Source organism: Paramisgurnus dabryanus, chromosome 17 (genome assembly GCF_030506205.2).
Source record: "Paramisgurnus dabryanus chromosome 17, PD_genome_1.1, whole genome shotgun sequence".
NCBI lineage: Eukaryota > Metazoa > Chordata > Actinopteri > Cypriniformes > Cobitidae > Paramisgurnus > Paramisgurnus dabryanus.
Window position 1 is genome coordinate 30,812,784 of NC_133353.1, and position 27,105 is coordinate 30,839,888.

At 38.0% G+C, this 27,105-nt stretch overlaps 1 protein-coding gene across 1 annotated transcript in view; it reads left to right on the forward strand.

The window, feature by feature from the left end:
• ush2a (Usher syndrome 2A (autosomal recessive, mild)) overlaps positions 1-27,105 on the forward strand; it is a 328,961-nt gene that overhangs the window by 185,557 nt on the left and 116,299 nt on the right. Inside the window, exons 40-47 of the mRNA XM_065288316.2 lie at positions 4,845-5,473; positions 8,542-8,870; positions 11,080-11,202; positions 13,673-13,836; positions 13,918-14,127; positions 21,875-22,077; positions 24,773-24,885; positions 26,452-26,650. Of these exons, the coding sequence (XP_065144388.2) occupies positions 4,845-5,473; positions 8,542-8,870; positions 11,080-11,202; positions 13,673-13,836; positions 13,918-14,127; positions 21,875-22,077; positions 24,773-24,885; positions 26,452-26,650 (1,970 nt within the window). The remainder of the gene's footprint in view (positions 1-4,844; positions 5,474-8,541; positions 8,871-11,079; positions 11,203-13,672; positions 13,837-13,917; positions 14,128-21,874; positions 22,078-24,772; positions 24,886-26,451; positions 26,651-27,105) is intronic.

Sequence of the window (27,105 nt, forward strand, 5' to 3'; positions counted from 1 at the left end):
TGGTAAGTAAATAAATGCTTTGCTTTAAACAAATGCATCTGTTTTTAAATGTTTTTTTAATGCTACCTCACGGATTTATTGTATATGATGACTCTGTACCTGTGGATATGGTGAGATGAGAAACATTTTTAAGAAATGCTTAAAAAAAACTCTTTGCTAAAAAAACGCTGTCCAAAGTGCTGAAACGTGAGGAGAGCCGTTTGTAAATTCTTTATCTCCTGTTTGTTACAAATAAAGTATTTTTAGAGTACAAACCTTATCTTACATACTTGTAAATTATGTTTTGATGATATTGGATAGCCATACATTTAAAGCAATTACAAGCCTGCTTTTTTACTTCCATGACTAAAAGAAAACGGGTTTTAAAAGTTTTTAATAAAAAAATAACAATTTCAATACAAGTGAAAAACAACACAATTATTTAACATTAATCTTAAACTGGGGATCTTCTTCCTCCGCTTAGTTTTTCAGTTTACAAAGTCTGTCATCTAAATAGGGATTAGACATAGCGCCAGCGCAACTTGCCTTTAAAAGGGATGAGAGCTGAGTCTCTCATTGGTTTACTGCACGTTACGCCCAAAATACTCCCATTACAACAGGACCAACCCTTTTCGACCATGCGCTCGGCGCACAAACCATTTTTCCCGTCGTTAAATTAGCAAAAGTGGATTCGTACACGCCCATTTAGACGTTGCGCTGTGCGCTTTAGACAATGCGCTTAGATCGTTAAAATAGGGCCCCACATGTTTCTTTACTGTAAATGTTTATTGTATAACATGCACTGAAGCTTTTTATTTTTTATTTTTTTTAATTATAAATATTTCCGTGTCAAAGAACCCAAATCCAGTCATGGACACGTTGCGGTAATGAAAATTTTCCCCTTAAATGTGAAAAAAAACAAAATTGGTTTGTATGATGTCATTTCAAATCATGTGCAAAATAGTACATGAAGAGATGTTTGTAACTGTATGCTTCTTATTTTGATACTCTTACTTTGCATTTACTTTTTTTATCAAAATGTTTCATGACACCTCATAATTCTAATTTCGAGAGAATCACCCAAATTCATAAATGCAAATGTACTTGTTATATCTTTATAACATACATTTATTCAATAAAACTCAAAAGGAAATTCACTAAACATTTTATTGCACACATGCATGCATTTATACAGTAGGCATGCATGTGTGTGTTGGTACTGAATACTTTAGGTCAAGGAGGATGCATCCAACTACCATAATCTACACATAGGCGGAGGCGGTGCGTTTTGCACCACATAAAATGGTTTGCTAGTAAATAAGATGCATGTTTGCGCAAAAGTTTACATTTGTAAACGTAATTTTTCCTCTCTGTTACGTCCTTTTAAATATTTAATTTCTTTAAGCGAGGGCCGCTGAGCTGAGACAGTGTACATTGTACTGTAGCCATACTGTACGTCTTCTCTATACATAGCCAGTCAGTGGGGATGTGATGGTGATGGGAGATGGAAAGTGGGCCATCTGTGGGGAGACATCAGTAGCCCAGCACGGAGGAGAGAGAGTCAGTCACCTTGATCCACACACGCCCTTGCCGGTACGCCATTACCGTGCTACCGTGGGATGCAAATGGAGGTGGAAAACATTACCTTCAAATGAGCCTTCATAGAAACCAAATATCAATCAGACAAGCCGTGCTTCACGGCAGACAGGAGGCGCTTAACACGCAACAAAACAACTTGAATTACCACTTTTCTTATATTCTTCTTCTAACTGCTTTCATTTTGCCAAATGCATGGGCTGTTCTTTTGTCATCACAGAGAAGTAATGCACATCTGAATTCATATATTGGGCCTTACAAAATTAGCTTATGTAGAGAAATACGTCAGTATGATGATTTGGATTTTTGTGTACCACATTGAAGACAAAATATAATTTTTTTAACTAAATTGAAAATGAGATTTCCAAAAGGAAATACCAGGAAGTCACTGTTGATTAAAGGTGCAGTTAATCTGGCGTTTTTTATTGTTTAAAACTGTTGTCTGAGGTCTACTTATGACGTTCACATGCTTTTTACATTTAAAAACAACAAAAGCATTAAGTAATAGGCCATTTTGTACCCTGGTTTTGATGGGCGGGCCACATTGAAGACTTAGAAGTAAACGCCCACTGCCATGATTGGATAACAGTTTTTCGTAGGAAAGCATTCCTAATATTAGATTCCGAGAGAAGGTTATACAGTGACTGTGTTCTTCACAACCAGGCACTTCACAATATTTGCAGTCTTTAACGACATGTTTGTTGTTTGGACGCTATGCGGTTTGCACGAACCAGTAGATGGGGCTATTGAAGGAGATGTTATGTGAGTCGGTGTTTTGAAAATGGACTACTACGTCATAACTAGGTACATTCCAGAACCTGGCGTTTTCTGGGCTTGGTGTCAATAACAGTTAATATTTAGTAACAAGGACCTTTTCCGTTCTGAAACTTACAGGATGTTCGTTCAAGTACGACGACCTCATGTATAACAAAAACTCAAGTTAAAATTGATTCTGCTTCTTTAAGGGACACTCCACTTTTTTTGAAAATATGCTCATTTTCCAGCTCCCCTAGAGTTAAACATTTGATTTTTACCAGGAATCCATTCAGCTGATCTCTGGGAGTGGCGCTAGCACTTTTAGCATAGCTTAGCATAATCCATTGAATCTAATTAGACCATTAGCATCGTGCTAAAAAATAACCAAAGCGTTTCAATATTTTTCCTATTTAAAACTTGACTCCTCTGTAGTTACATCGTGTACCAAGACCAACATAAAATTAAAAGTTGCGATTTTCTAGGCCAATACGGCTAGGAACGATTACTCTAATTTAGTGAGTTCGGCACCAGTCCTTCGCAGTAGTGAGCATAAAGTAAAGCCGCAAAATCAAGACCCCGCCCTCGCTCTCGCAGAATGCGCATATCACACAATATCACAGCTGTCAATCATGACGTGACACCACCGTTTTTATATCATTAAATAACTAACTAAACACAAACTTATTTTAAAAACAAACATTTGAATTTACATCAGCGTGTTAAAAACTACAATAAATGACAGAAACCAGGTTCAGAAAAAAGATAATTGAAGTGTAATTAAATAGTTTAGTTGGTCTCAAGTCCCATTGAATATCATGGGGAGGCAGGGTTTATGACCTATACTGGGACCAGACACTGGGGGGCGATCGACATTTTGGCTTCACTTTTCAGGGCTTGCTTTCAATAGCAGGGGACTATTTTCAGGCGCTGTGTAATATCATTGCGCCTGCTGGAGCCATGTTACATCAGCAAAGTCCTTGATTATTACGCCGGAATGAGAGTATAGTTCCTAGCCATATCTGCCTAGAAAATCGCAACTTTAAATTTTCTGTCAGTCTTAGTACACAATGTTAACTACAGAAGAGTCAAGTTTTAAATAGGTAAAATATCAAAACTTTGGTTATGTTTTAGGGCGATGCTAATGGTCTAATCAGATTCAATGGATTATGCTAAGCTATGCTAAAAATGCTACCGCCAGACCCGGAGATCAGCTGAATGGGTTTCAAAACGGAAAAAAATCTAATGTTTAACTCTAGGGGAGCTGGAAAATTAGCCTATTTTAAAAAAGTGAAGTGTCCCTTTAAAGTACACCAAAAACAGACCGAGACTACAGTAGTTTGAAATGATCTGCACGTTTAAAACTTACATCTCACCCCTCCCTTTCAAAACGCATAGAGAAGCTACGGTAGCAGCCACAGGACAAACATGTTTTCATCTGAGACAACGTAGTGACAAAAAACGCTATATAGAGCAGTTTGTCAGTTTAAGGCTACTGTGGAAACATGGCGGTATACTGTAAAATGCCAACTTCCATGTATGGGTACCCGTGGTGTATGTAGATAAAAACTGCTCATTCATATATAATAAAAACAGAACAGTTCGTTATGTAAGGCCTTTATACATCACTGATAATATAGTTATGTATTTCATATTGCATTTCTGTCAAGAGATTCTTCTAAAAATTTCACAATTCATCTTTAAGTCTGCGTTGTGTATGATCCTGTACAATCTAAGTATGTCTTAATAAGTTTTGTATAATGCAAGATGCCTGGATCGTACATTTACATTACATTTATGGATTTGGCAAAGCTTTTATGCAAAGCGATTTAAGCTATACTGTACATTTAATCAGTATGTGTGTTTCCTTGGATTCGAACCCACAACCTTTGTGCTGCTATTGCAGTGCTGTGCCAGTTGAGATACATGACTAAATCGTACTAATAAACCATTCTTCACATACTGTATGAGAGTTTGTGTTCCTGTCATAGTAAATCCGTGAGTGTTTGTGTGTGGCCAAGTAATTATGACATTTACCTAAACCTCCCAACTTCTGAAGATCCATTGAGGGTTTTAGATATTAGTGTCGTGTTGGCTGTTGTTGTAACCACTTAAAGAAAATGGCCAGGCAGGAAACATAAGTGATTTCATCAATTCACCACATGCTCTTCACACATAGCAGCTTTCTCTTATAACCTTATAGCCGCATAACCTCTATCGAATAAATCCATATACATAATCTCATATTTGCTTGTGATATGCGGCGGCCGACTCCATCCTCTTTGGCAAATGAGCTGATTTGCACATCGCCCGCTCTACATTTTAATCCAGAAAATCAGACCGGCTTCTGTCCTTGTGTTGTCAGTCTTAAGGCCAGGCTGTCAGATAGAAGCTGCTACTCTCTAGATCACAGACATCATCCAAACTCATCCATCACGTGGTTCAACTCATTTAAAGCTATCTTAAATAACTTATTTTTTTATATACACACAGTTGTTTTTATCCTTTCTTTTCAGGGCCTGGTTCGGTTGACCCGCCTGTCCTGTCCGATGTCAACCCCAGAAATGCCTCCGTCTCCTGGTCTCCTCCGTCCCAACCCAACGGCATAATCACCCATTACAACATCTACCAAAACCACCAGCTAAGTGCCAGCGTGCCAGGAAACAGCACCGACCACAACCTCTCTCAGCTAGCACCCTATCAGCACTACACTATACAGGTGGAAGCATGCACAGCAGCCGGCTGCACTCTATCCGCTCAATCCCATGCCATTCGCACCCCTCCAGCTCCTCCAGAAGATGTCCCAGCTCCACAGCTTTACTCTGACACCCCCACATCAGTGCTCATGAACTGGGCACCACCGCTCCGCTCCAACGGTGAGCTGGACGGTTACACCGTAGAGAGGAGGGTATTTGGCACACATGAGGTTCACACTGTTGCCACTCTGCTGCCCAACAAGACTCTTACATATCTGGATAGTTCATCTGCCCTTAGCCCGTGGTGCACTTACGAATACCGCATTGTGGCAAACACCAGGATGGGAGGATCCAATAGTAGTGAGTGGGCAAATGTGACCACTAGGCCCTCACGACCTGCAGGTCTACAGCCGCCCCATGCCACTGCATTGGGACCAGAGTCAGTACAGGTATAATTCAACACTGAGAATTCATTTGTATATAGCATTTGGGTGTACATTTATGGGGTGACCCCCAAACCCGTCCCCTCCCTCTATATACCAATGAGGTGCAAATGAGATCTTTGCCGTGATTGTTAGTCAAAATATGTCATGTTTCTTTTCACAGCTTTCATCATTATTTTAGTGACATCTTTATGGTATCAACTATTGATATTTGGATTTCAGGTCATTACATACAGTAGCCTCTTCTTGAGTAACAGCCAATTATGTCAGTCAGAATTATGGGAACTCCTCTGGAGCCGTCACCAGGACCATCGCTAGATTTGCGTTTGAAAAAGCATTTTAAAGTTAAAGATCTTCCCCAGTTTATTTTGCTTTGATATGATACACAATGCGAGCTTTATTAAAGGCACAATATGTAGAATTTTCACTACTAAACGTCGCTATTTCACAATAATGCATGAGGATAGCTCAGATATTAGGCCACTAAAAAGGCAACAAGGGACGACACATTATTTAAAATAGGAATTTCTCTGGATTTACTAATCCTTGGGAACTTTAGGGATAATATAAGTACACATCTCCGTGTTATTTCACACTGTCCAAGTGGTTTTTGGATATTTTATTAAAAAAATCGTACATATTGTGGCTTTTAAGGGATACTCCACTTTTTTAAATAGGCTAATTTTTCAGCTCCCCTAGAGTTAAACAATTGAGTTTTACCGTTGGGGAATCGATTCAGACAATCCCCGTGTCTGGCAGTACCGCTTTTAGCATAGCTTAGCATAATTCATTGAATCTGATTAGACCATAAGCATCACGTTCAAACATAACCAAAGAGTTTTGATATTTTTCCTATTTAAAACTTGACTCTTCTGAGTTACATCGTGTACTGAGAACGACATAAAATTAAAAGTTGCGATTTTCTAGGTCGATATGGCTAGGAACTATACTCCCATTCCGGCATAATAATCAAGGACTTTGCTGCTGTACCATGTGTGCAGCAGGCACAATAATATTATGCAGCGCACAAAAATAGTCCCCTTGGTAACTTTCAGTAGCTGGCACTATTTTCAGGCACTGCGTAATATCACTACGCCTGCTGAACACATGGTCAACTAAAGCAAAGTCCTTGATTATTACGCCAGAATGAGAGTATAGTTCCTAGCCATATTGGCCTAGAAAATTGCAACTTTTAAATTTCTATCATTCTTAGTACATGATGTCACTTCAATAGAGTCAAGTTTTAAATAGGAAAATTTCAAAACTCTTTGGTTATTTTTTAGCACGATGCTAATGGTCTAATCAGATTCAATGGATTATGCTAAGATATGCTAAAAGTGGTACCGCCAGACTCGGAGATCGACTGAATGGCCTCCTAAACGGTAAAACTCAATTGTTTAACTCTAGGGGAGCTGGAAAATATTTTCCAAAAAGTGGAGTGTCCCTTTAAGCTTTGGCCAAGCAAATGGAAAGCCTCATTTGCTATGTTTCCATTACCCTGTTTTTATGCGCATTTTGAAGGACAAAACAAGTGGTGGAAACACCAAATTACGAATAAAAATCCCTTAATTTGCAAAAACATTTTTACACTTGCTTGAAGTACTTTTAGACATATGCGAAAAATGGACTAAATGCCAATAATAGGAAATGGAAACACATTAGCTGAATAAATTCTGACGTACATTAAACCCACGTGACTGATCATCTGTTTCTCCTGATAACATCATGTCTTGTTTAACAAGTACTGTTGGTTATTAGGTTACCAATATCACCATCATTCACTCGAACAACTTGATAGAAACACACTTAATTCGCATCATTATTTGTGAATGTTCAAAGATTAGCTTATATTAGCTATTGTAGAGACCCCTTAAATTCGTCAGTCGGAGTACTGAAGTTAATGTAACCAAACAAGCTTTGCAGCTTAGTAAAGCCGTGCACCCTCTCTCTCTTTTTCTCGCTTTGTTAGTTGTTGCATGCTCGTGCCAAGAAACACGGATGGAAATGCTTACCACTTCAAACAAAGGCAGTATTTGCATAAACTTGCTTGCATTATTCATTTTCCCCTAACCGGCAGTTTAGTGCATTGTAATAATGTTATTATTTCATTAATTTGTTAAGTGCTACATTCATGTGTTTAACTGGATGAGAAGTCTTCTACATGTAAAAGCCAAAAAAACAACTGTTCTCATTAGCATATGCTATATTGAATTTCTGTTGGGATGTTAGCAGCTTTACTGTGCTTATGGCAAACTCTTTTACTGTAGCAAGGGTTGATGGTTTCAATAGTGGTAACTCCTTTATTTGGAGTATTTTTAACCTAAATTGATTAAAGAATAACAGAAACCTTTTCTCAAAGTGCACACCATAGATTATAAAATATTTTTTTAAACTCTTTCAAAACACTTTTTCGGGCTACATCTGCATGATGTAGCGAAGTACAGGTTAGCGTGGGATCTTAGGACAGTACTGTACTCTTAAAAGGGAATAAAAATGGAAAATCCCAAAATTAAATAAAACTGATCACTCAAATTAAAGATTACTGTAGAGTCCTAATTAGTTTATTTTTAGACCTCAAAAAAGTTGGATTGAAAGTATTCCCTGCATTCAACACCATATCCATTATTCTTTTCTAAATAATCCTAAACCCAACATTTATCCAATCTCCTATTTGATCTCCTCTCCCCAGACATACACAATATGTTTAATGCATCTTTCAAATGCCGACATCCCTGTTCTCTCCAAAAAGAGCATGTCGCAGTAGCGTAGCAGCTTCCTATGCAATTCCATTAGGATTTCATTATGATCTCCAGGGGCTCGGGCCTCTTTTAAATGTAATGAGGGGAATATTCTGTCTTGGGTCAAAGTCAGGATGTCTTCATCACATGGCATACGTTCCAAAATCTCATCGATCTAAAAGCCTGAGATGGTACATTGTGATACTGCATTGGATACTGAGTTGTTCCTTCTCCGGACTTTAGACTCACTCGTGAAACCATTTTAGTTTATGGCCACATAAGTGCAAGTATGCCAGTGTCAGATACTCACATTCCCAATTCCATGTTTTCATGCAGGTTACATGGTCGGCTCCACTTATGCCTAATGGAGAGATTGAACGTTATGAGATCCGCATGCCCGATCCACGTATCTTACACACTAATGTGTCTGTGCTCAACCACACCGTAACCAACCTGGTGCCCTACACCAACTATACCATCACCATTCTCGCCTGCTCGGGCGGTGGAGGTCACGTCGGAGGATGCACCGAAAGCCTTCCGACTCTGGTTACTACATTATCCACAATTCCACAGGGTCTTTCGTCCCTCTCTGTGGTAGCTGTCAGCGAAACCCTTCTGGCTGTTTCGTGGCAAATGCCGTCAAGGCCAAATGGACCCAACGTAAGGTAAACTATTAATGTTAACCTGTAGTGTGGTACTTTTTAACATATAGGTTCTGTTCAGTTTGGTGTGTGGATAATTTTAGCCTTGGGTATCTGTTGTGCCTCACATATCTATATTTAAGTTTTTCTGAAAAAAGAAATTTTATTTCCAAGATGGAAATTTTGATTGGATTAGCTAAATTTTTAGTTTGATTCTGCGAGTGAGAAATAGAAGCAGTGCGCTGATGCAGCTGAAAAAGTAGCACTAATAATGCTACAATGTAAAAATGTAAAAGTTAAATTAACTTGAAAAATTACTTCGATTTATGACACCTAAAAAAAAATCCAACTTAAATTTTCTCACTTTTAAGTCACAATGAAATTAAAATTAAAAACAAAAATTTGGGGGGAATATTGTGGTATTTTTTTACAAATAACTTTTTATAAATACAAATACCATGAGGGCGAGGCCCAGGAAAAGATCACAGCCATTAGCAGTTAGCAACATGACCTAACTTCCAACGATCCTATCAGTTCTCAATGGACGAGTTCAAGTCCCGCCCTACTTTTTTTCTCATTTCAGAAGCAGTTTTACTCGGATACTGTATATGTCATGACGGGACAAATAAGACAATTGCTATTGTCATTTCATTGTGACTTTTAAGTAAAAAATATAAGTTAAAAAAGCTTACATTATTAAGGTGTTACCAATTAAAATAATTTTTAAAAGTAGTTCCAACTTTCACTGTTTGCAGTGTACACAAGTATATATGTTAAAGGGACACTCCACTTTTTTTGGAAATATGCTAATTTTCCAGCTCCCCTAGAGTTAAACATTTGATTTTTACCGTTTTGGATTTTTACATTTGATTTTTTTATTTGCATCCATGTTACGGCAGCAAAGTCCTTGATTATTACGCCAGAATGAGAGTATAGTTCCTAGCCATATCTGCCTAGAAAATCATAACTTTGAATTTTCCGTCGGTCTTGGTACACAATATAACTGCAGAAAAGTCAAGTTTTAAATAGGAAAAATATCAAAACTCTTGGTTATTTTTTAGCGCGATGCTAATGGTCTAATCAGATTCAATGGATTGTGCTAAGCTATGCTAAAAGTGCTTGCGCCAGACCCGGAGATCGGCTGAATGGATTCCAAAACGGTAAAAATCAAATGTTTAACCCTAGGGGAGCTGGAAAATTAGCATATTTTCAAAAAAAGTTTTTGCACATTAAACCTATGCCAAGATTTACAAAAGACAAGTGGACAGTTATTTTTAAACTGACCTTATTCCATAATCCATATGCATTTTGTTTTTTTAGATGTTAAATTGATGGGAGTACAGATTTTTTTGGATTTACTGGCATTTTGAAAATATGCTAATTTTCCAGCTCCCCTAGCGTTAAACATTTGATTTTTACCATTTTGGAATCCATTCAGCTGATCTCCGGGTCTGGCGCTACCACTTTTAGCATAGCTTAGCATAATCCATAGAGTCTGATTAGACCATTAGCATCGTGCTAAAAATAACAAAAGAGTTTCAATATTTCTCCTATTTAAACATTTAAATTTACGATTTTATAGGCAGATTTGTCTAGGAACTATACTCTCGTAATAATCAAGGAATTTGCTGCCGTACCATGTCTGCAGGAGGCAATGATAATACGCACCACTCCTTGGTAATTTTCAATAGCAGGGGACTATTTTCGGGTAATGCGTAATATCATTGCAAAACCAAGCTCTTAAAGTGTGTACTATTGGTTAAATATGTGCCTAAATGCCCAAAATGTGCATGTTTTTAAGCTTAATTCAATTCATTTAATAAAGAAATGTTTCAAACCTGTAGAGAATCATCCAATAACTCTCCTTGTAATGTGATTAGATGCGAAAGAACAGCAAGCGCTTTCCTCTGTCGTGAAGCCCAGCATAAAAGTTCTCGTTCTTCTTTCGCTGTGTATTTTAGTCTGGTTTTGAGCTGATTAGGTGGTAAATAAAGGTCTGCGTTCACGGCAGACGATTAAAATTCATGACTACTTTTCCCGTCGCTGCTCTGTTTGTTTAACTAGGCTTATAAAGCGCACATTAAGCTGAGCTCTCCTGATTACAGACGAAATTAGCATTACTGTTGAGGGAGAGAGAGAAAGACAAAAGCGCGAACCCAGCAAAACAGCGGCGCGGGCGAAATGGCAGGAGTGAAGCACGCTCTGATTATCTGCCTGTTTCGGCTGCCCTCAGATTCGAGCTGTTGAGACGGAAAACCCAGCAGCCCCTGGCCTCCCGGCCCCCTGAAGATTTGAATCTGTGGTACAACGTTTACGCAGGAACCAAATTGTTTCATGAAGATAAAGGCCTTAGCAGGTGAGATTACTGAAATTAGCTTTAATGCAAACTTCGCTTGTGTGTACAAAACAGTTTCTGTGCAGCGATGCCATCTTTTTAATGCTGCTCAGAGATACTTTGAGCAAATATTTCATAGAATTAAATTGTTTTCAGCTAATCTTTCTCTGGCACTCCTTGTGTGTACGCTGAAAAACTCCAACACAAAAGCCCCAATTGTTTCTCTTGTATCGCCGCTTATGTCATTTAGATTAATGTCACACTTTGTTTAAATGTTTTCAGTCCTTGTGAATGATTAACTTTGAACTTGACTTTATGTAAAATATTTAATTAGTCAAGCAGCACTATAAACACAAACAAATATTACACAGAAAGCATATACTGTATACAATTGTTATGCTTTATAAATGATTTTATTTTTATATATTTATTAAAGCATTTATAATTATTATAGTAAAAAAACAGTAAAAAAGCAATTAGCCCACCATGGTGACGACCATTACTTTGCGTGCACACAAGATGCGAATGAAGCGAATAATTCGTGCTATTCCCGCATAGTTGGACGATTGAACATTTTAAGTTAACTCGCTTAATTTAGTGAAATTTGCGTCATTTGTATATAATTTGCATCATATAAATGGGTGATTCTCACGAAACCATTGAAACACCACGGCACTAATGATTTTAGCTATAAAATGTGTAATATAGTAATATTAAAAAGCATCAGAATTAACACAATACTGTGTTCTACCTTGCACAACGTGTGATTTCAACATAAGAATTTATAATTTGTCAATTTTATCTCATTTTCTGCTGAAATTCTCATTACCGCAATGTGTCCGGCTGTGTTTGGACATGCGTTATGTTGTAATTTAATCAGATTAACACAAAAATATTTAGAAAAAAAATAAATGGATGTTTTGCTAGACTACTTTAGATGACAGAAAAAATATTTACTGAATATTCATGTATAATAATAATGAAGAAAAATTAGGAAAATTATGTGTCCATGCCTGATGTTCTCATCCTCCGCAACACTTTTTGAGAACAGTTTAAGCACACATACAGAATTTTAATAAAGTTTGATTTTGAGTGACCAAGCACATGGACCAGTTACTTCAAGATGGCTACCAGGTAAGATCATTTTTTACAGTTAATTTGAAATATTGTCTTGTCAGAATGCTTACACGACATTTTGATTATCATTACCGCAACAGATGCTTATTAAATGTTAATTTAATTAATAGAAGCATAATACTTTGATTTTAAATGCATGTGCAGAATCTCCAAATTATGTTCTTTCAGGTTTGTCATGTCATTTTGAAAATATGTCAGTGTTGATGTTTTCTGACTGTTGCGGTAATGAGATTTTTTAGGACTAATTTTTTTAATTATGTTACAAAAAGTGTTAAATGATAAGTAAAAGTGTTTAAATTAATGTTCCCATTTACTCTAGACTTTGTTTTTCAATGTCTGGTGGGAAAAAAAGTAAATTTAAGCAATTTTTACATTTTCATATTTGACATTTTTAAAACCAAGTTTTCGTGAGAATCACCCAAATATATACTGTATAGTCTGACGTTGTCAATTCTAGTCAGAATTTAGTCTGATGCCGCTCCATTGGGCTGTGATTATGGGGCATCTTTCAACCGAACCAAGACAAAAAATGCCTCTGCACCTAATTGGATAGATCTACAACCAATCAGCAACCGAGTGTGTGACGTATGTTGAAATGGCATCTGTCCTTTTTGCAGTACATCGACACCTACTATGTTAACAACATTTCATTCATATCACGACATTGTGAGTTATTTACTAAGTCATACAGTCACACTGTCTCATACCATTTGTAAGTTACATTTCATCCACAGGCTTCCGAAAAGGAGCTAGCAACGACCGCTAGTTTTATCCACGTTGACGTGCACACGGAGTTACCCATTTTCATTGTGTCCCATCTTCTTAGCGACCATCGGAGCCAGCTAATAAATTAAACTTTTGCTGAATCCCGTAGGAGGGACAGCAAAAACATCTTTCCGATCAAGAAATGCCTTGATCGCGTTTCTCTGTTCCTCTTTTAAAATCAATGCACTGTCGATATCTTCTAGAAAAGACTCGATGGCAGAATCTTAACATCTCAATTCTCCAGCGGCAGCCGTCTTTGTTGTAAACGAATTTAACACAAGTGCTCTTTGGTGACGTGGTTGATTACGTTTCTGTTGATCATCTGTCCATCCTCGTATAAAGCCCTCCCTGACAATTTGAGTGGTTCAACCAGCTTTGGTTCGAGCATAGTTGGCCTCCAAAGGAGCGACACCAGACCGAACTTCCCGACCTGAAATGTTGTGGGCGGGGCTAAATTCGGCTGGCACCCAGGCTAATATAAAAGCAAAATTTGCTAAAACAACAAAGCTAAAGCAACAACGCTTTACATAATAATAAAAATATCAGAAAATGTCCAGGCAGTGTCCTGAATGTTGTTAACGTGTTGCAGATACTCGTGGTACGAGTACAAGCTTCTGGTTCACAATGACGTAGGCCACTCTTCAGGAGACGTCACCACAGGGGTCACACTGGCCGGGCAACCCCTCATCCCCACCAACGCGTCCATCCAAGTTCTGAATCATACTGCAATCCTGGTCAACTGGTCCACTCCCAGTAAGAATCCTCTTTTTTTAAGCTTATCCTGGCCCTTGACCAAAAATAGGTTTTCAAATCTTGGTATCATTCTGTTCCCAGCTGTGCATGATTTGCAAGGAAGGGTGGAGGTCTACATCCTTACGGTGAATGGGCCTCAGCACATGCAGACTTTTACACTTGACCCCAATGTGACGTCCGTGGTGATCTCTGACCTGCAGCCCAGCACAGAGTACAACCTTTCCTTGACTGTGTCCAACGGAGCTCACAACATCACCAGCCCTGAGGTCACCTGCACTACCTCAGATGGAGGTAAATGAGCCTTGTGGATGTTTAATGTATTTTGGGTTGTTTTTTACTAATATTAGCATGCAATAATATTAAAGCATGAATGCCAAACTCTCTTACTTGAAATCACTACAATTAAAAAAGTATAGACTGTCTGTCACTCTAGAAATATTTGTTAAGATGAATTGAGAGTGAAATGTAAAAATGAAACTAAAAAGGAATTAGATTATATTAAATATCTAGTTGGATTCAGTGAAAATGTGAAGTTTAGTAGACCACAACTATCTCTGTATGTTTCACTGGCAAAGTGGATGGCTGGAATTTGGATTGAAGATATTGGCTAATTATGGTTTTTCTGTCAACACTTCAAATGTTCCTGTGATTTCTGTCAGCCTGCCGCTTTCGTATCACCCCAGCAGACCCTGCTCACAGAGATAAAAACCAGCTGAGGAAAAGAACCGATTGATTAAATATTTTCCCTTCGTACTTTAAAGGCAAACCTCACAGGTTTCGGAAAAATTTGCCTTTTCCAAAATTTTTATATCTTGACCTCTGTGATGTGATCAATAGTCATTAAACTGTCCTCTCTTAATGTAGTGATGCTATGCTGATAGCAGGAAATGTGACGGAAACCTCACAGTTCTTCATCACAACACACACATGCACATAGTTTTTTATCCTGGTTTAATAAAGGTTTGAATGAATGAATGAACATATACATGAGATGTTCAGTTTTATTGAAATCTAGCTGGATAATGAAAGCAACCGGGATCCTGGAATTCATTTCCACCTATCAGTGTAATAAAAAGTGCATTAATGCATTAGAAAGTCATTTCGTTCTAAAGAAATGTTACGGGTTATTTAACAAAGAGGTTTTTCGGTGGTATCTTCATTATTTTACAGCCTAAAAGACAGCTTATTTAAACCACAGTTGAACTTAAAGGGACACTCCACTTTTTTTGAATATATGCTCATTTTCCACATCCCTTAAGAGTTTAACATTTGATTTTTACCGTTTTGGAATCCATTCAGCTGATCTCCGGGTCTGGCGGTACCACTTTTAGCATAGCTTAGCATAATCCATTGAATCTGATTAGACCATTAGCATCGCGCAAAAAAACCCCCAGAGTTTTAATATTTTCGCAACTTTAAATTTTCCGTCATTCTTAGTACACGATGTAACTACAGAGTCAAGTTTTAATAGGAAAAATATTGTAACTCTTTGGTTATTTTTTAGCGTGATGCTAATGGTCTAATCAGATTCAATGGATTATGCTAAGCTATGCTAAAAGTGGTATCGCCAGACCCGGAGATCAGCTAAATGGATTCCAATACGGTACAAATTATATGTTTAACTCTAAGGGACCTGGAAATAAAAATGAGCATATTTAAAAAAAATGTGGAGTGTCCCTTTAAAGATTTTGAAGCATAATACTATATAAGGGGTGGTTCACAGAAATTATGATTGTTGATATTTTGACTTTACATACACACTATTGATCCGAAGTAGATCACAAAAAGCTTCTTTAAAACAACAATACAACACTAATGCAAACAGCTTTTTCCTAGACAAAAGAATAAAAAAAAACATACTTTTTGGCTCCTAACACAATTACTTATTGTCATTTTTGTAGCTTGACAGGTTGTTTCCCTTACTTTTGTTGAAAATAGTGATATACTGTAAGAAAATGATAATGTAATTTCAATGAAATATTCCCTTTAACTTATTCGCTGCCAGACTTTTTTTTTATTTGAAAAGTTGCCCTCCAGCATTTTTTGTAATTTTCACAAAATGCATTGCAGAAAAAATGTCTTCTAAAAATATATAAACATACAAATATACACTCTCAGAAATAAAGGTACAAAAGTTGTCACTGGGACAGTACCCTTTGAAAAAGGTATACCTTTGTACCCCAAAAGTGTATATTAGTACTTTAAAGGTACATATTGGCAGTTCAAAGATACATATTTGCAGGGGCGTCAGTTTGTGTTGAAAAGTGGTGGGGACAAAAGATCAGATGAAAAAACATTACAGCAGTATGGGAAAAATACTAAATAACAGTGCATCAAAGATGGGCATAGCGTAGGCCAGTCAACAACACAAAAATACTCAGCATAAAACCCTTAACAATGTCGACTGCACATATAACAGTCCCTGCAACACCAGCTCAAACGAATAGTACCAAAGCACCATACTGTAGAAAACAGCGGCGCATTAAGTCAATAATTACAGTGAAATTCATGTAAAAGAAAACTATAAGCATACAACGCAACATATGTGACCCTGGACCACAAAACTAGTCGTAAGTCCCCAGGTGAAAAAGTAGTACACTTCCATAGTGTACTTAACTCTTTCCCCGCCATTGACGAGATATCTCGTCAATTAAGAGAAAACGCTTCCCCGCCAATGACGAGATTTTCCGTCTTTCCGCAATACCGCTATTATCCACCAGGTGGCGCCCTTCCGCAACTTTTTAAAACCGGAAGTATTGCCCTATGGCAAGCTGCTGCATGTCCGTGTCTGTTTTAAAGATCGCTCTGAATGGGATCTGTATGAAAAGTCCGTCATAAAAATTGAATTATCTCTGCTTTTTGCTCAAAATATGGTGTTTTTGCAAAAACTTACCCATATTCAAAAGCTGATTGCAAAAGAACCACTAAAGGTAGGATGAAACGGTATTTTTTGTTTGAAAGCAGAGGGTCTGTTCTTTCATTCGGTATATTGTATGTTTATATATTTAAAGAAGAACATTTTCTGGAAGGCATTAAACTTTGGTGAAAATCATGAAAAACGCTGGCGCTGGCTGGCAACTTTTTTTTAAAACGCTGGCGGTGAAAGAGTTTAGGTGCTTTATGTTCGCACACTAGTTTTGTACTTAATATAAAATTCATCTTTAGTACTTCTTAAGATGTTCTGTGCTATTTAGAGACACCATGAATATGAACTAAAATGCACTTTTAACATACTATCTATGTATTAAAAAAATTATTTAGTAATACACTTGTATTAAACTTGAACTCAGCTTTCATACAAAGATGGGTTCAAGTTTACTAGTACAAGTGGTACCTAAATAAATTTTTTAAATACATTTTTAGCACATTTTAGTTCATATTGATGGTGTCTCAAAATATCACAACTTAAGAAGTACTAAATATGAATTTTTATTATATTAAGTACAAAATTAGTGTGCGAAAATAAAGCATGTTAAGTTCACTATGGAAGCCATGGATTAAAGTGAAAAAATTCTTCTGACTGATCAAATACAACTTTTTCATATCATATTATTCAGTACACATAAACGAATAATCCAGGGTCTGTTCTGTTCACACAACAGCTTACAGTCACAGCTCTAATACAGTAACATTATGTATGAATATAAACCCTGAACGAGTTAACTCCAGTCAAACTCGTGTACAATTCGCACAGGATGTCTGTAACCATAGTGACACTTGTAAATTTGATGACTGTACCTTTATCAACAAAATATTATGTTACAATAGAGGCAGCGCTGATGTGCTATTTTATGCGCAATGTTTCTGCTGTTTACTTTCTCCTAAGACCTAAATGGTCGTGTTTATATGAGGATACTTGGAAAGATGGAATTTTTGACGCATGTTTGTATTTAAGGCCAATAAAGTGGCAAAAATACTCACAACATAAGCTCAATGAGAAGCGAATGCGCAACTTGCATACTCCTCTGACACAGAAACAGCAGTGTTGTTTGTGTTTGAATGGCTTAAAATCACTTGTTTTAAAACTGCGGTGCTTAAATATATGTACAACTGTTACGTTTTTGTGACCAAACGCAAATGGAACTGCAAGAACCGACAGGTGGATGACATCAAAGTGCCGCGAGAGCATTTAGGAAGCAGTCTCCTCTTATGATTCTCGTCAATCGCTCTCACAGGATTTGGATGTTATCTGCCTCTTGGTTCTTGTGGCACCACATGAAGTTTACCTACGAGTTTAACAAACCCGTTGTATCAGCCACTGGTTAGATCAGCATAGCAGTCAAAAACGGGACGGAGGTGATCACGTACGTGAGACATAATTTACCCTCAAAATACAGGACCCCTAATCATACTGTGCAAAGACACGCAAGGTACCTGGCTGTTTGGTTTTCTTATCCCGCGAACTAAAAGGCTTGCCAATCTTCATCATTTCGCTAAGCCAAGTCAATCTCCATTGGTCTTTTACACCTTTATCGATCTCCAAAACATCGGCGCCTTCCTGCATTATGAGTTTGTCCATGCTAGCTGAAATAAAGTTTTACCTCAACTTAACGTGATACAGCCACAAAACCCGTATTGGATCTAGTACGTAGCGATTACACTCCAGGCTTTGATCACATCCCACTTAATACACGTCGTCTTTATGAAAAGTGAATTTAATAATTTAGCAATTTTCTATTGAAGGAAAACTTTAATCCATGTGTACTACTTTTTTACCAGGGTCACAAAGGCATGACTTGATTTTTCAGAACATTTTAACCAAATGCTTTCAAAAAGTGGTGGGGACAAAATCAGCCATTTCAAAAAGTGGTGGGGACATGTCCCCAGCGTCCCCAGTGTAAATGACGCCTATGCATATTTGTGCCTAAATGGTACATATTACTACCTTTTTCAAAGGGTTCTGCCCCAGTGACAGCTTTGTACCTTTATTTTTGACAGTGTATATCAAATGAATTTGCTTTTAAACAAGCCATAAAAGGGAAAAAAACGTTTCATCATATTTTTTCTTTGCTTATAAACTCTTAAATATGGGTATTTTTCCTTTAAAAAAAATTAGCAAAAGCTAAAATAATTGCATTTTTGTGAAGGAATTTTGTTAGAGATCAGATTCAGAATGTTTATCAAAACATACACAGAGTTTAAATTAATAAAACAAATTTGCTTCAGTGTTTTTTTATAAATTGGATAAGTGGATAATGGATAATCTAGTGGATAATCTCAGTATTACAGATTAACATAAAACCTCATCAGAACACGTTTTTTATGCAAATGTTTTCTCTTAATTGACGAGATAACTCATCAATGCCGTGGAATAAGGTTTACAGTCACTTAACCCTTAGTAATCTCTTCAGTGAGAGTACAGTACATCTGCTTTAAATGTATATAAAAAAATCAAATCTGATCCCTGTGCTCGTTGACTCTGTGGACCTTCTGAAGATCAGGCTTTTTTGAGGCTTTGAGCAAAAGCAACAGCAATAGCACTCATATCTTTGGAGGAAATGTAAGTGTCAGGACCCCCGCTCTGTATCCAATTCATTCCCAGCCCGTCTTTTCAACCAAGAAAAGGTATTCAACCAAATACCCGTTGCCGAAGTATTTGATCTTTCAGTCGTCATTAGCACTACACTCATGTCTTTCTCATGTCTCCATTTCCCAAACTAACTTCACTCGCCTCAGAAAGAAATGTTAGAAATGATTCCTTTGTCATTCTTAAGTTGTCACAGCTGTTTACAAGAGTCACATTAAACTGAAAAATAGGTTTTCTTTTGTAAGTTAGTGCGATTTGTCACGGGAAAGAGAGAGCGTTAGCGCAAATGAATGGGGAGAAGATGACGAAATAGTGCAAGCTGTAGAAAGAATCCCCAGACTGGACCAGTTAACCCCCCCTGCCCCTGGTGAAGCACTCCAGTCCCCGCACGCTTCTATAGGACTGATTCAATTTGCCCACAAACCATCTGTGGGAACCCCCAGAAGCGAGCGAGACTGAGAGAGAGTCATGCTCAGCTTTTCCTCATTCTCCCTGCTCTCCCTGACGTATCTGTCAGCGTTCCCTGATGTATATATCAAATTATGTTATTTATACACATGAGTGCGTCCAGAAACGTACATCAAGCAAGTATAAATATATTTAGTGTGTGTTGCTCTATTTTTAGTGGTTATTGTTTGAACTAGAAAGAGTAAGTGAAATTTATTTATATAGTATTATGTCATTTTATTTTTAAAAATAAATTAGGTGTTTGCTATAAAAAAAGAAATGAAAATCAACTTTTGTAGGAGCATCAAACTGTTCCGTTGCTCAGCTGGTGAGCATTGTGTTAAAGGGGACATTTCACAAGACATATTTAAGGTGTAAAAAAAATCTTTGGTGTACAGAATGTGAAGTTTTAGCTGAAAATACCCCACAGATCATTTAAATGTTAAAAACAAATTTTGTAGGTGTGAGCAAAAATTAGCTGTTTTTGCGTGTGTCCTTTTAAATCTTTACCCGGCAGCGTTTAAAAAAGGTTGCGAGCCAGCACCAGCATTTTTTATGATTTTCCCAAAAGTAAAAAAAAAGATTGTATAATTGCATTTTTGTAAAGGACTTTTGATAGAGATCCGATTCAGAGCCATGATTAAAACATACACAGAGTTTAAACTGTTTTGACCTAAGGGGTTGCTTCCAGGTTTTATAAGTTGGGTAGGCGCGCCACCTGGTGGATAATAGCGGAAATACGGATTGCCGGAAAAACTCGTCATTGGCAGGGAAGCGTTTTCTTTTAATTGAGGAGTTTACTCGTCAATGGCAGGGAAAGAGTTAAATCCAAATGAGCTGATTAAATGCAAACACTGATCACCGGTGATGGTGGTTTGTTGAAATTGATACTCAATTGTGCTGTCAATTATTTTTTCTTTCTTACTCTCTCTAATCTGCACTAAATGGCAGTGCTGTGGTTGGATAGTGCAGATTAAGAGGCAGTATTATTGTAATAAGAGCCTTTGTTGACATCACAAGGGGAGCCAAATTTCTATGACCTATTTTGCTTGCAGAGAAGTGTTTACCAAAAATAGTTACTGGGTTGAAGTTTTTCACATTTTCTAGGTTAATAGAAGCACTGGGGACCCAAGTATAGCACTTAGGCCTCGTTTACACGACAACGCTTTTCGTTTACACGGCGAAAGTGTTTTTGGGGCGCAAAAGGTGAAACCACCCTCCAGAGTGGAAATCTTAAAAAAGCTCTACCGTCCTATTCCCGTCTACACATTGCCACCTAGCCGCCTGGAGTGCATACTACTTCGAATATCACACACTTTTGCGTCACCATATGCACGCAAGTACGCAACGCCACTTTTGCGTTTTCTCTTCAGATCGTTTCCGTGTAAACGTAGCCTTAAACATTGAAAAAGTCAGATTTTCATGATATGTCCCCCTTTAACAGCGCAAAGGTTGTAGGTTCGATTCCCAGGGAACACACACACATACATAAAATAGCTACAAGGTTTGACTGCACTGCAAGTTGCTTTGTATAGAAAGCATTTGCCAAAAGTAAATTTTAGAACAAATGCCTCAGTGTTTTTCGTTCTCTGTCTTTATCATGCTCTCTCAGTGCTGTCCAAAGCTGTTTTACTGTTAAGGAAACAATATGCTCTGTTTATGGTACTACTGTTCTAGCATGATTTTGGCCTGGCAATAAAAAGAAATCAAAAACACAAAGATGCAATTGACAGCAAATGGAGCTCAGGGATGTGACCCTATTAAGCCATCTGCCTTTTAAAATCAGCCATTGGACCTGACCATTCACAGCCAGGCTCTCCGTTTTTCCTGTAGGTCCCAATTTTGTGGATGATGCTGCAAAAGTCTGACATTGTATTACGAGCTGCCTTTGCGAAGCCCTCCTCCAGCGTGATGTCTCTCTGTGTTAGGGCAGAGGTTAAAGCAACAAATCTTGAGAACTGAGCTCTTCAAAAGTGCCGTTGTTATGTCAATATGACTGTGTGTGTTTTTATGTAGGCCACGATCCGCTGAGTGATTTAGTGTGGCTTTCTCTCTGTGCTGCAGAACCTGAGGGGGTTTTTCCTCCAGAGGTGGTGACCCTCAACAGCACAGCGGTTAGGGTGATATGGGCGACTCCTCTTGTTCCTAATGGAGCCATCACAGAGTACTTGGTGTATCTGGATGGTCGTCTCTACAGTTCTACTAGTAATGAATCTGGATCGCTGGAAGTTGTGGGACTCCTGCCGTTGACCGTTCATAACATTCAGGTCTGTCCTTCTGTGTCTAAACATCCCATATTTTTGTTAGTGTAAAGTCATTTCAGAGAATTGTTTCTAAACATATTGTAAATGTTAGAAATGTATTGCTGAAACACGTTACAAAGACTTTGAACTGTGTAGTACTGAATTGTTGAGTTACACTGTTTAAAGGAAAACACCACCATTTTTCAATATTTTACTTTGTTCTTACCACAACTTAGACGAATTAATACATACCTATCTTTTTTCAGTGCGTGCAGTTAATCTTTTTACAGCGCGTCGTGAATGTGTTAGCATTTAGCCTAGCCCCATTCATTCCTTAGGATCGAAACAGGGATGAATTTAGAAACTACCAAACACTTCAATGTTTTCCCTATTTAAAGACTCTTACATGAGTAGAAGTCAAAGTGCTGCTTACTAAGTGCTCTTCTGCCATACAATATAGTTCTCATTTTTTATCCGCTTAATCGCTTCTAAATTATCCCTGTTTGGATCCTAAGGAATGAATGGGGCTAGGCTAAATGCTAACACATTCGCGCTTTAAAAAAATTAAGTGTACGCATTGAAAAAAGATAGGTATGTATTAATTAGTCCAAGTTGAGGTAAGAACATATTAAAATATTGAAAAACGGTGGTGTTTTCCTTAAACAGTTTTTTCACATTTCTGTGTTCAGGGTCATTTGGGCGGGGCTTAAATAGTGGCTTGATGACACAGACTTTACACACTCTACACATTATGTAGTTATGCTATTATATGTGTTATGCTATTAAAAACAATATGTGTCATTTTTTTGTTAAATAAAACATAAGTTGTGTTAAAAGTAACACAAAATGTGTTGTTCCAATAACAACACAAAGATGTGTGTATTCTGGGAAAACGCATTTAGTGTGTTGTCCCAAAACTAATACTGATTATGTTGTTTTTAACACATCCCTTCTAAGAGTGCACAGACCTTAAAATATAGGATCCAAAATGGGGTCAAAAAGTCAGAGACTACTATGGAGATAAGTGATTAAAAATTCAACATTTTAGTTGCACAGCTTACAACTAAAAAGGTAAAACTTGTATGTCTTTATTTACGTTTTTGTTTTGTCTGTTTATTTACACAAAAATAGTGTTTGAGAGCCATGTTTTTGAAAACGACCATGTTATTTTCTCAATGTAAATAAAAAACCGTGAATCTGTGAAAATGCGGCTTATACATATTACTAGTTTAGAGATCGTATAACATCGCCAACTATTGGCTTGTCATGTATAATACTGCATTTTATTCACTTTCACAGATTTGTTCTTATGCAAAAAACGCAAAATAAATTTGTTTTCATTTTTGGCACATTTCTGTCGTATAAACGTCCCGTAAAAGAACTTTAAAAGAAAAAGAAGATACAAAAGTTATGGATGATAATGCCTAACCGTGTGTTCACACCAGCCGCGTTTCTGGGGTCAAATTCGCGTGTACGCACCTAGTTTGCCGCTTGAACAGTTTGAGTTTACTCGCTTCATTCACGCGTGAAAGCGTGCGTGAAATTCTGGTCAACGAGACATTCACATGGAAATTCACATCATGGAAGGGGATTCTGCGACTCCGCACGCTTCCTGTAAACATGTCACTACTAGAGCAAACTCCTGATTGGTTAACGTGGCACGTTTTTTCGTCAAAGTTCAAATTTTTCAACTTGCGTGTTTGCCGCGGCAACGCTCAATTCGCGCCATTTCGCTTAAACTAGACGTGCGAATGAGGCGAAACGCATCTACCGCGCTGCGCTAAACGCCTCATTCGCCGCGAGACCTCCAGGCGCGCTTCAACGCGTCTTCACAATGACTTGAACATTGAAAACACTCGCGCTCGACGCCTCTATCGCGGCTGGTGTGAACGCAGCATAAGAGATAAGAGAATTTTTTACAATGTTTTCACTCAAATTGTTATACTGATAATATAATTTGCGATGAAAAATATAAGTGTTACTGTAGCTCAGGTAGAAATGCAAAGGATTTGATTCCCAGGTACTGACAAAAATATACCTTGCTGTGGATAAAAGCATCTGCTAAATGCATAAATGCAAATGTAATACCGGCCAGTGGTCCAATCCATGTTTTGGATTTAAAGGGATAGTTCGGCCAAAAATGATATTAAACCCATGATTTACTCACCCCCAAGCTGTCCGAGTTGCATATGTCCATCGTTTTTTAGACAAACACATTTTCGGGTATTTTAGAAAATGTTTTAGATCTTTCAGTTGATTGAATGTAATGTTATGGGGTCCACCCATAGTCCACGACCTTCAAGTCCAAAAAAAGTGCGACCATCCTTCCCAAATTAAATCCAAACGGCTCCAGGATGATAAACAAAGGTCTTCTGAGGGTAATCCGCGCGGTGTTGTTGTAGAATTATACATATTTAAAACTTTATTAACGTAAATAAATACCTTCCGGTAGCGCCGCCATCTTAGTCGCGTCCGCATTCAGGACGAGAGCTTACGCAGCCTACGGAGGCTACTCTGCTGCTGCTCTGTGCCCCCGCCCTCCGAATTTGTCATACGTCACTAAGAAAAGTGCGTACACTACGCTAATAATCTCTCCTGAATACAGAGGAGTCTAAGATGGCGGCAACTCGGACAGCTTGGGGGTGAGTAAATCATGGGTTTAATATCATTTTTGGCCGAACTATCCCTTTAACCTGTGCATTGGGTCTTCTGTTTGCAGGTGGAAGTCTGTACTGTGTATGCGTGTGTTAAGAGTAACAACACTCAGGTGACCACAGTGGAGGACATACCTGCTGACATCAGCACACCTCAGATTCAAGTGCTCAGCTCCAGGTAAGTCACATTTGTTTATTATGTACCATTTTCTACATAAAATCATCCTATGTAATGTTAAGAACATGTAGGATCAAGTCAAAGATTGAAATCAAACTTGATTATGAGACTATTGCCAGGATTCACAGACAGTGTCACAGTTAGTTGCATTTTATTAATTTTTTCTCTACTGTAATACTGCATAAGATCAGATAGGGTCATTATCCTCAATTAGAAAACAATTGTGCTCCATAATGAGTAAAACAAAAGATGCCACAGTATAAAACACTACAAGCATGGTAAATTGCGCCATTTACCGTAAGCCTTACAGTAATTTACACATTTCCTGTTGTCCTCCACCCGAATGTCATATCAGCAGTCTGCTGTACTTTTCTCCCAATAGAATACTAACTACTCATCGATTGGCCCGACATGACTGGCCGTGGCCTGCACATGCCCCAAACAGTTCATTTATTTGCCACGCTAGATTTGCTCGAGTGGAATTTAATCAATAGCTAATTCATTAATTCTGTCTCTGGTGCAGTGTGGGGGCAGGGAGGAGGAATCGCCGACTGGCTTAAGCTTTGATTGAAATATGACAAGCGTCCCGACCGATGGCTTACCCAGCGCTGCCACCCAATATGAAATCCGGCTATTTCTTTCCATGAGGGATTAACAGAGCACAGCAATGACACCCTTTGTGATATAATACTAATGCATTTGTTATAGCGAAACAGCTTCGCCGTCCCCCCACCCCCTCCAGGAGGAAATAATCATGAATAATATTTTGTGTTGTGATGGCACACGGTAATCTCCAAACGCTGAAAAGAGAAGGCCTTGTTGCATTTCATGAATTTCTAATCAGATAGTGAGATCTGTCAGAGTCATCAGAGGTCTTTCACTATCAATTAGCTTTCTCATCAGAGAGAGGTCCCTCGCAAACCGTAATTCTGTCATTCCTGAAGTCTTGCATGTGTGACTTGAGATTTGCACAACACAGAAGAGATGGGCAAAAAGCAAGGGGATCCAAAATGTGGAGCGAGGACTAAAATGAAAACGATAGAAAACAAAAGCACATTTCCATAAAGTTATGCCTACTGTTAAGAAAGATATAAAGCTCTTTTGGCTTTGTATTTTGTATTTTTTTGAGTCAAGTAGAGTTTTTTTTTTTTTACACTTTTGGGTTCTTTGAAAGGTGGTCACCATTCACCACCATAGGAGCCAGAGTTGTATATAAGAGTCATGAACAAAACTTGGAAATCTTCCTTGAAAAATTCCAGCTCTCCTGTGTGATGAGTGGAGAAGAAAAATCAATACAAGAAGTACATCGGAAAAAGAAAAACTGACACGTATCATAACTCATATTGCACCGCTGTAGTATTTGGCTCCAGTATATCAAGTTGTAGAAGTGCTATATAACGAGGTGATTAGCACCATTTTTCTATTATATGTGAAGTTTAACCCTTTACTCTGACAGAATAAAAACATAGTTGAACTTAAGCTGGATAATGACAAACTACAGCATCTCTGTAAGGTGTATATATATAAAGGTTATGTCAGCGCTGTGTTTATGTGTATGTGTGTTAGATCGGTAAGGCTGGAATGGACTGCACCCGGTCAGCCCAACGGCATTCTGGGAGGATATGACGTGTGGCGAAGGACTCTGAAGCGGTGCGAAGAACTGCAAGCCCAGCAGGTGTTTGCTCCTCAGACTCACTGCTCATACTTGGAATGCCCTGCGGATCAGGACTTCTGTGGAAAGGCCTGCTATAAACCTGACATGCAGGTAATCGCTTAAATACTTGTTGAAAAATTTAACTTTATTTGTTAGTAGATCATAAATAAGACTTTCATTCATGTTCTATTTTGAGAATAGTATAGATAGGAAAGTTTGTCTGCCTGTCTGTCTGTCTCTATGTCTGTCTATCTGTCTGTCTGTCTTGTCCATCTATCCGTCTGTCCATCTATCTATCAATTAATCTCCTATCTCTCTGTCTGTCTGTCTATCTATATGTCTGCCTGTCTTTTTGTCTAACTACAGTATTTGTCTGTCTGTCTATCTATATATTTGTCTGTCTGTCTATCTGCCTGTCTGTCTGTCTCTCTATCTCTCTGTCTGTTTGTCTGTCTATCCATCAATTAATTTCCTATCTCTCTGTCTGTCTGTCTGTCTGTCTAACTAAATGTCTGCCTATCTATAGTCTATCTGCAGTATTTGTCTGTCTGTCTGTCTGTCTGTCT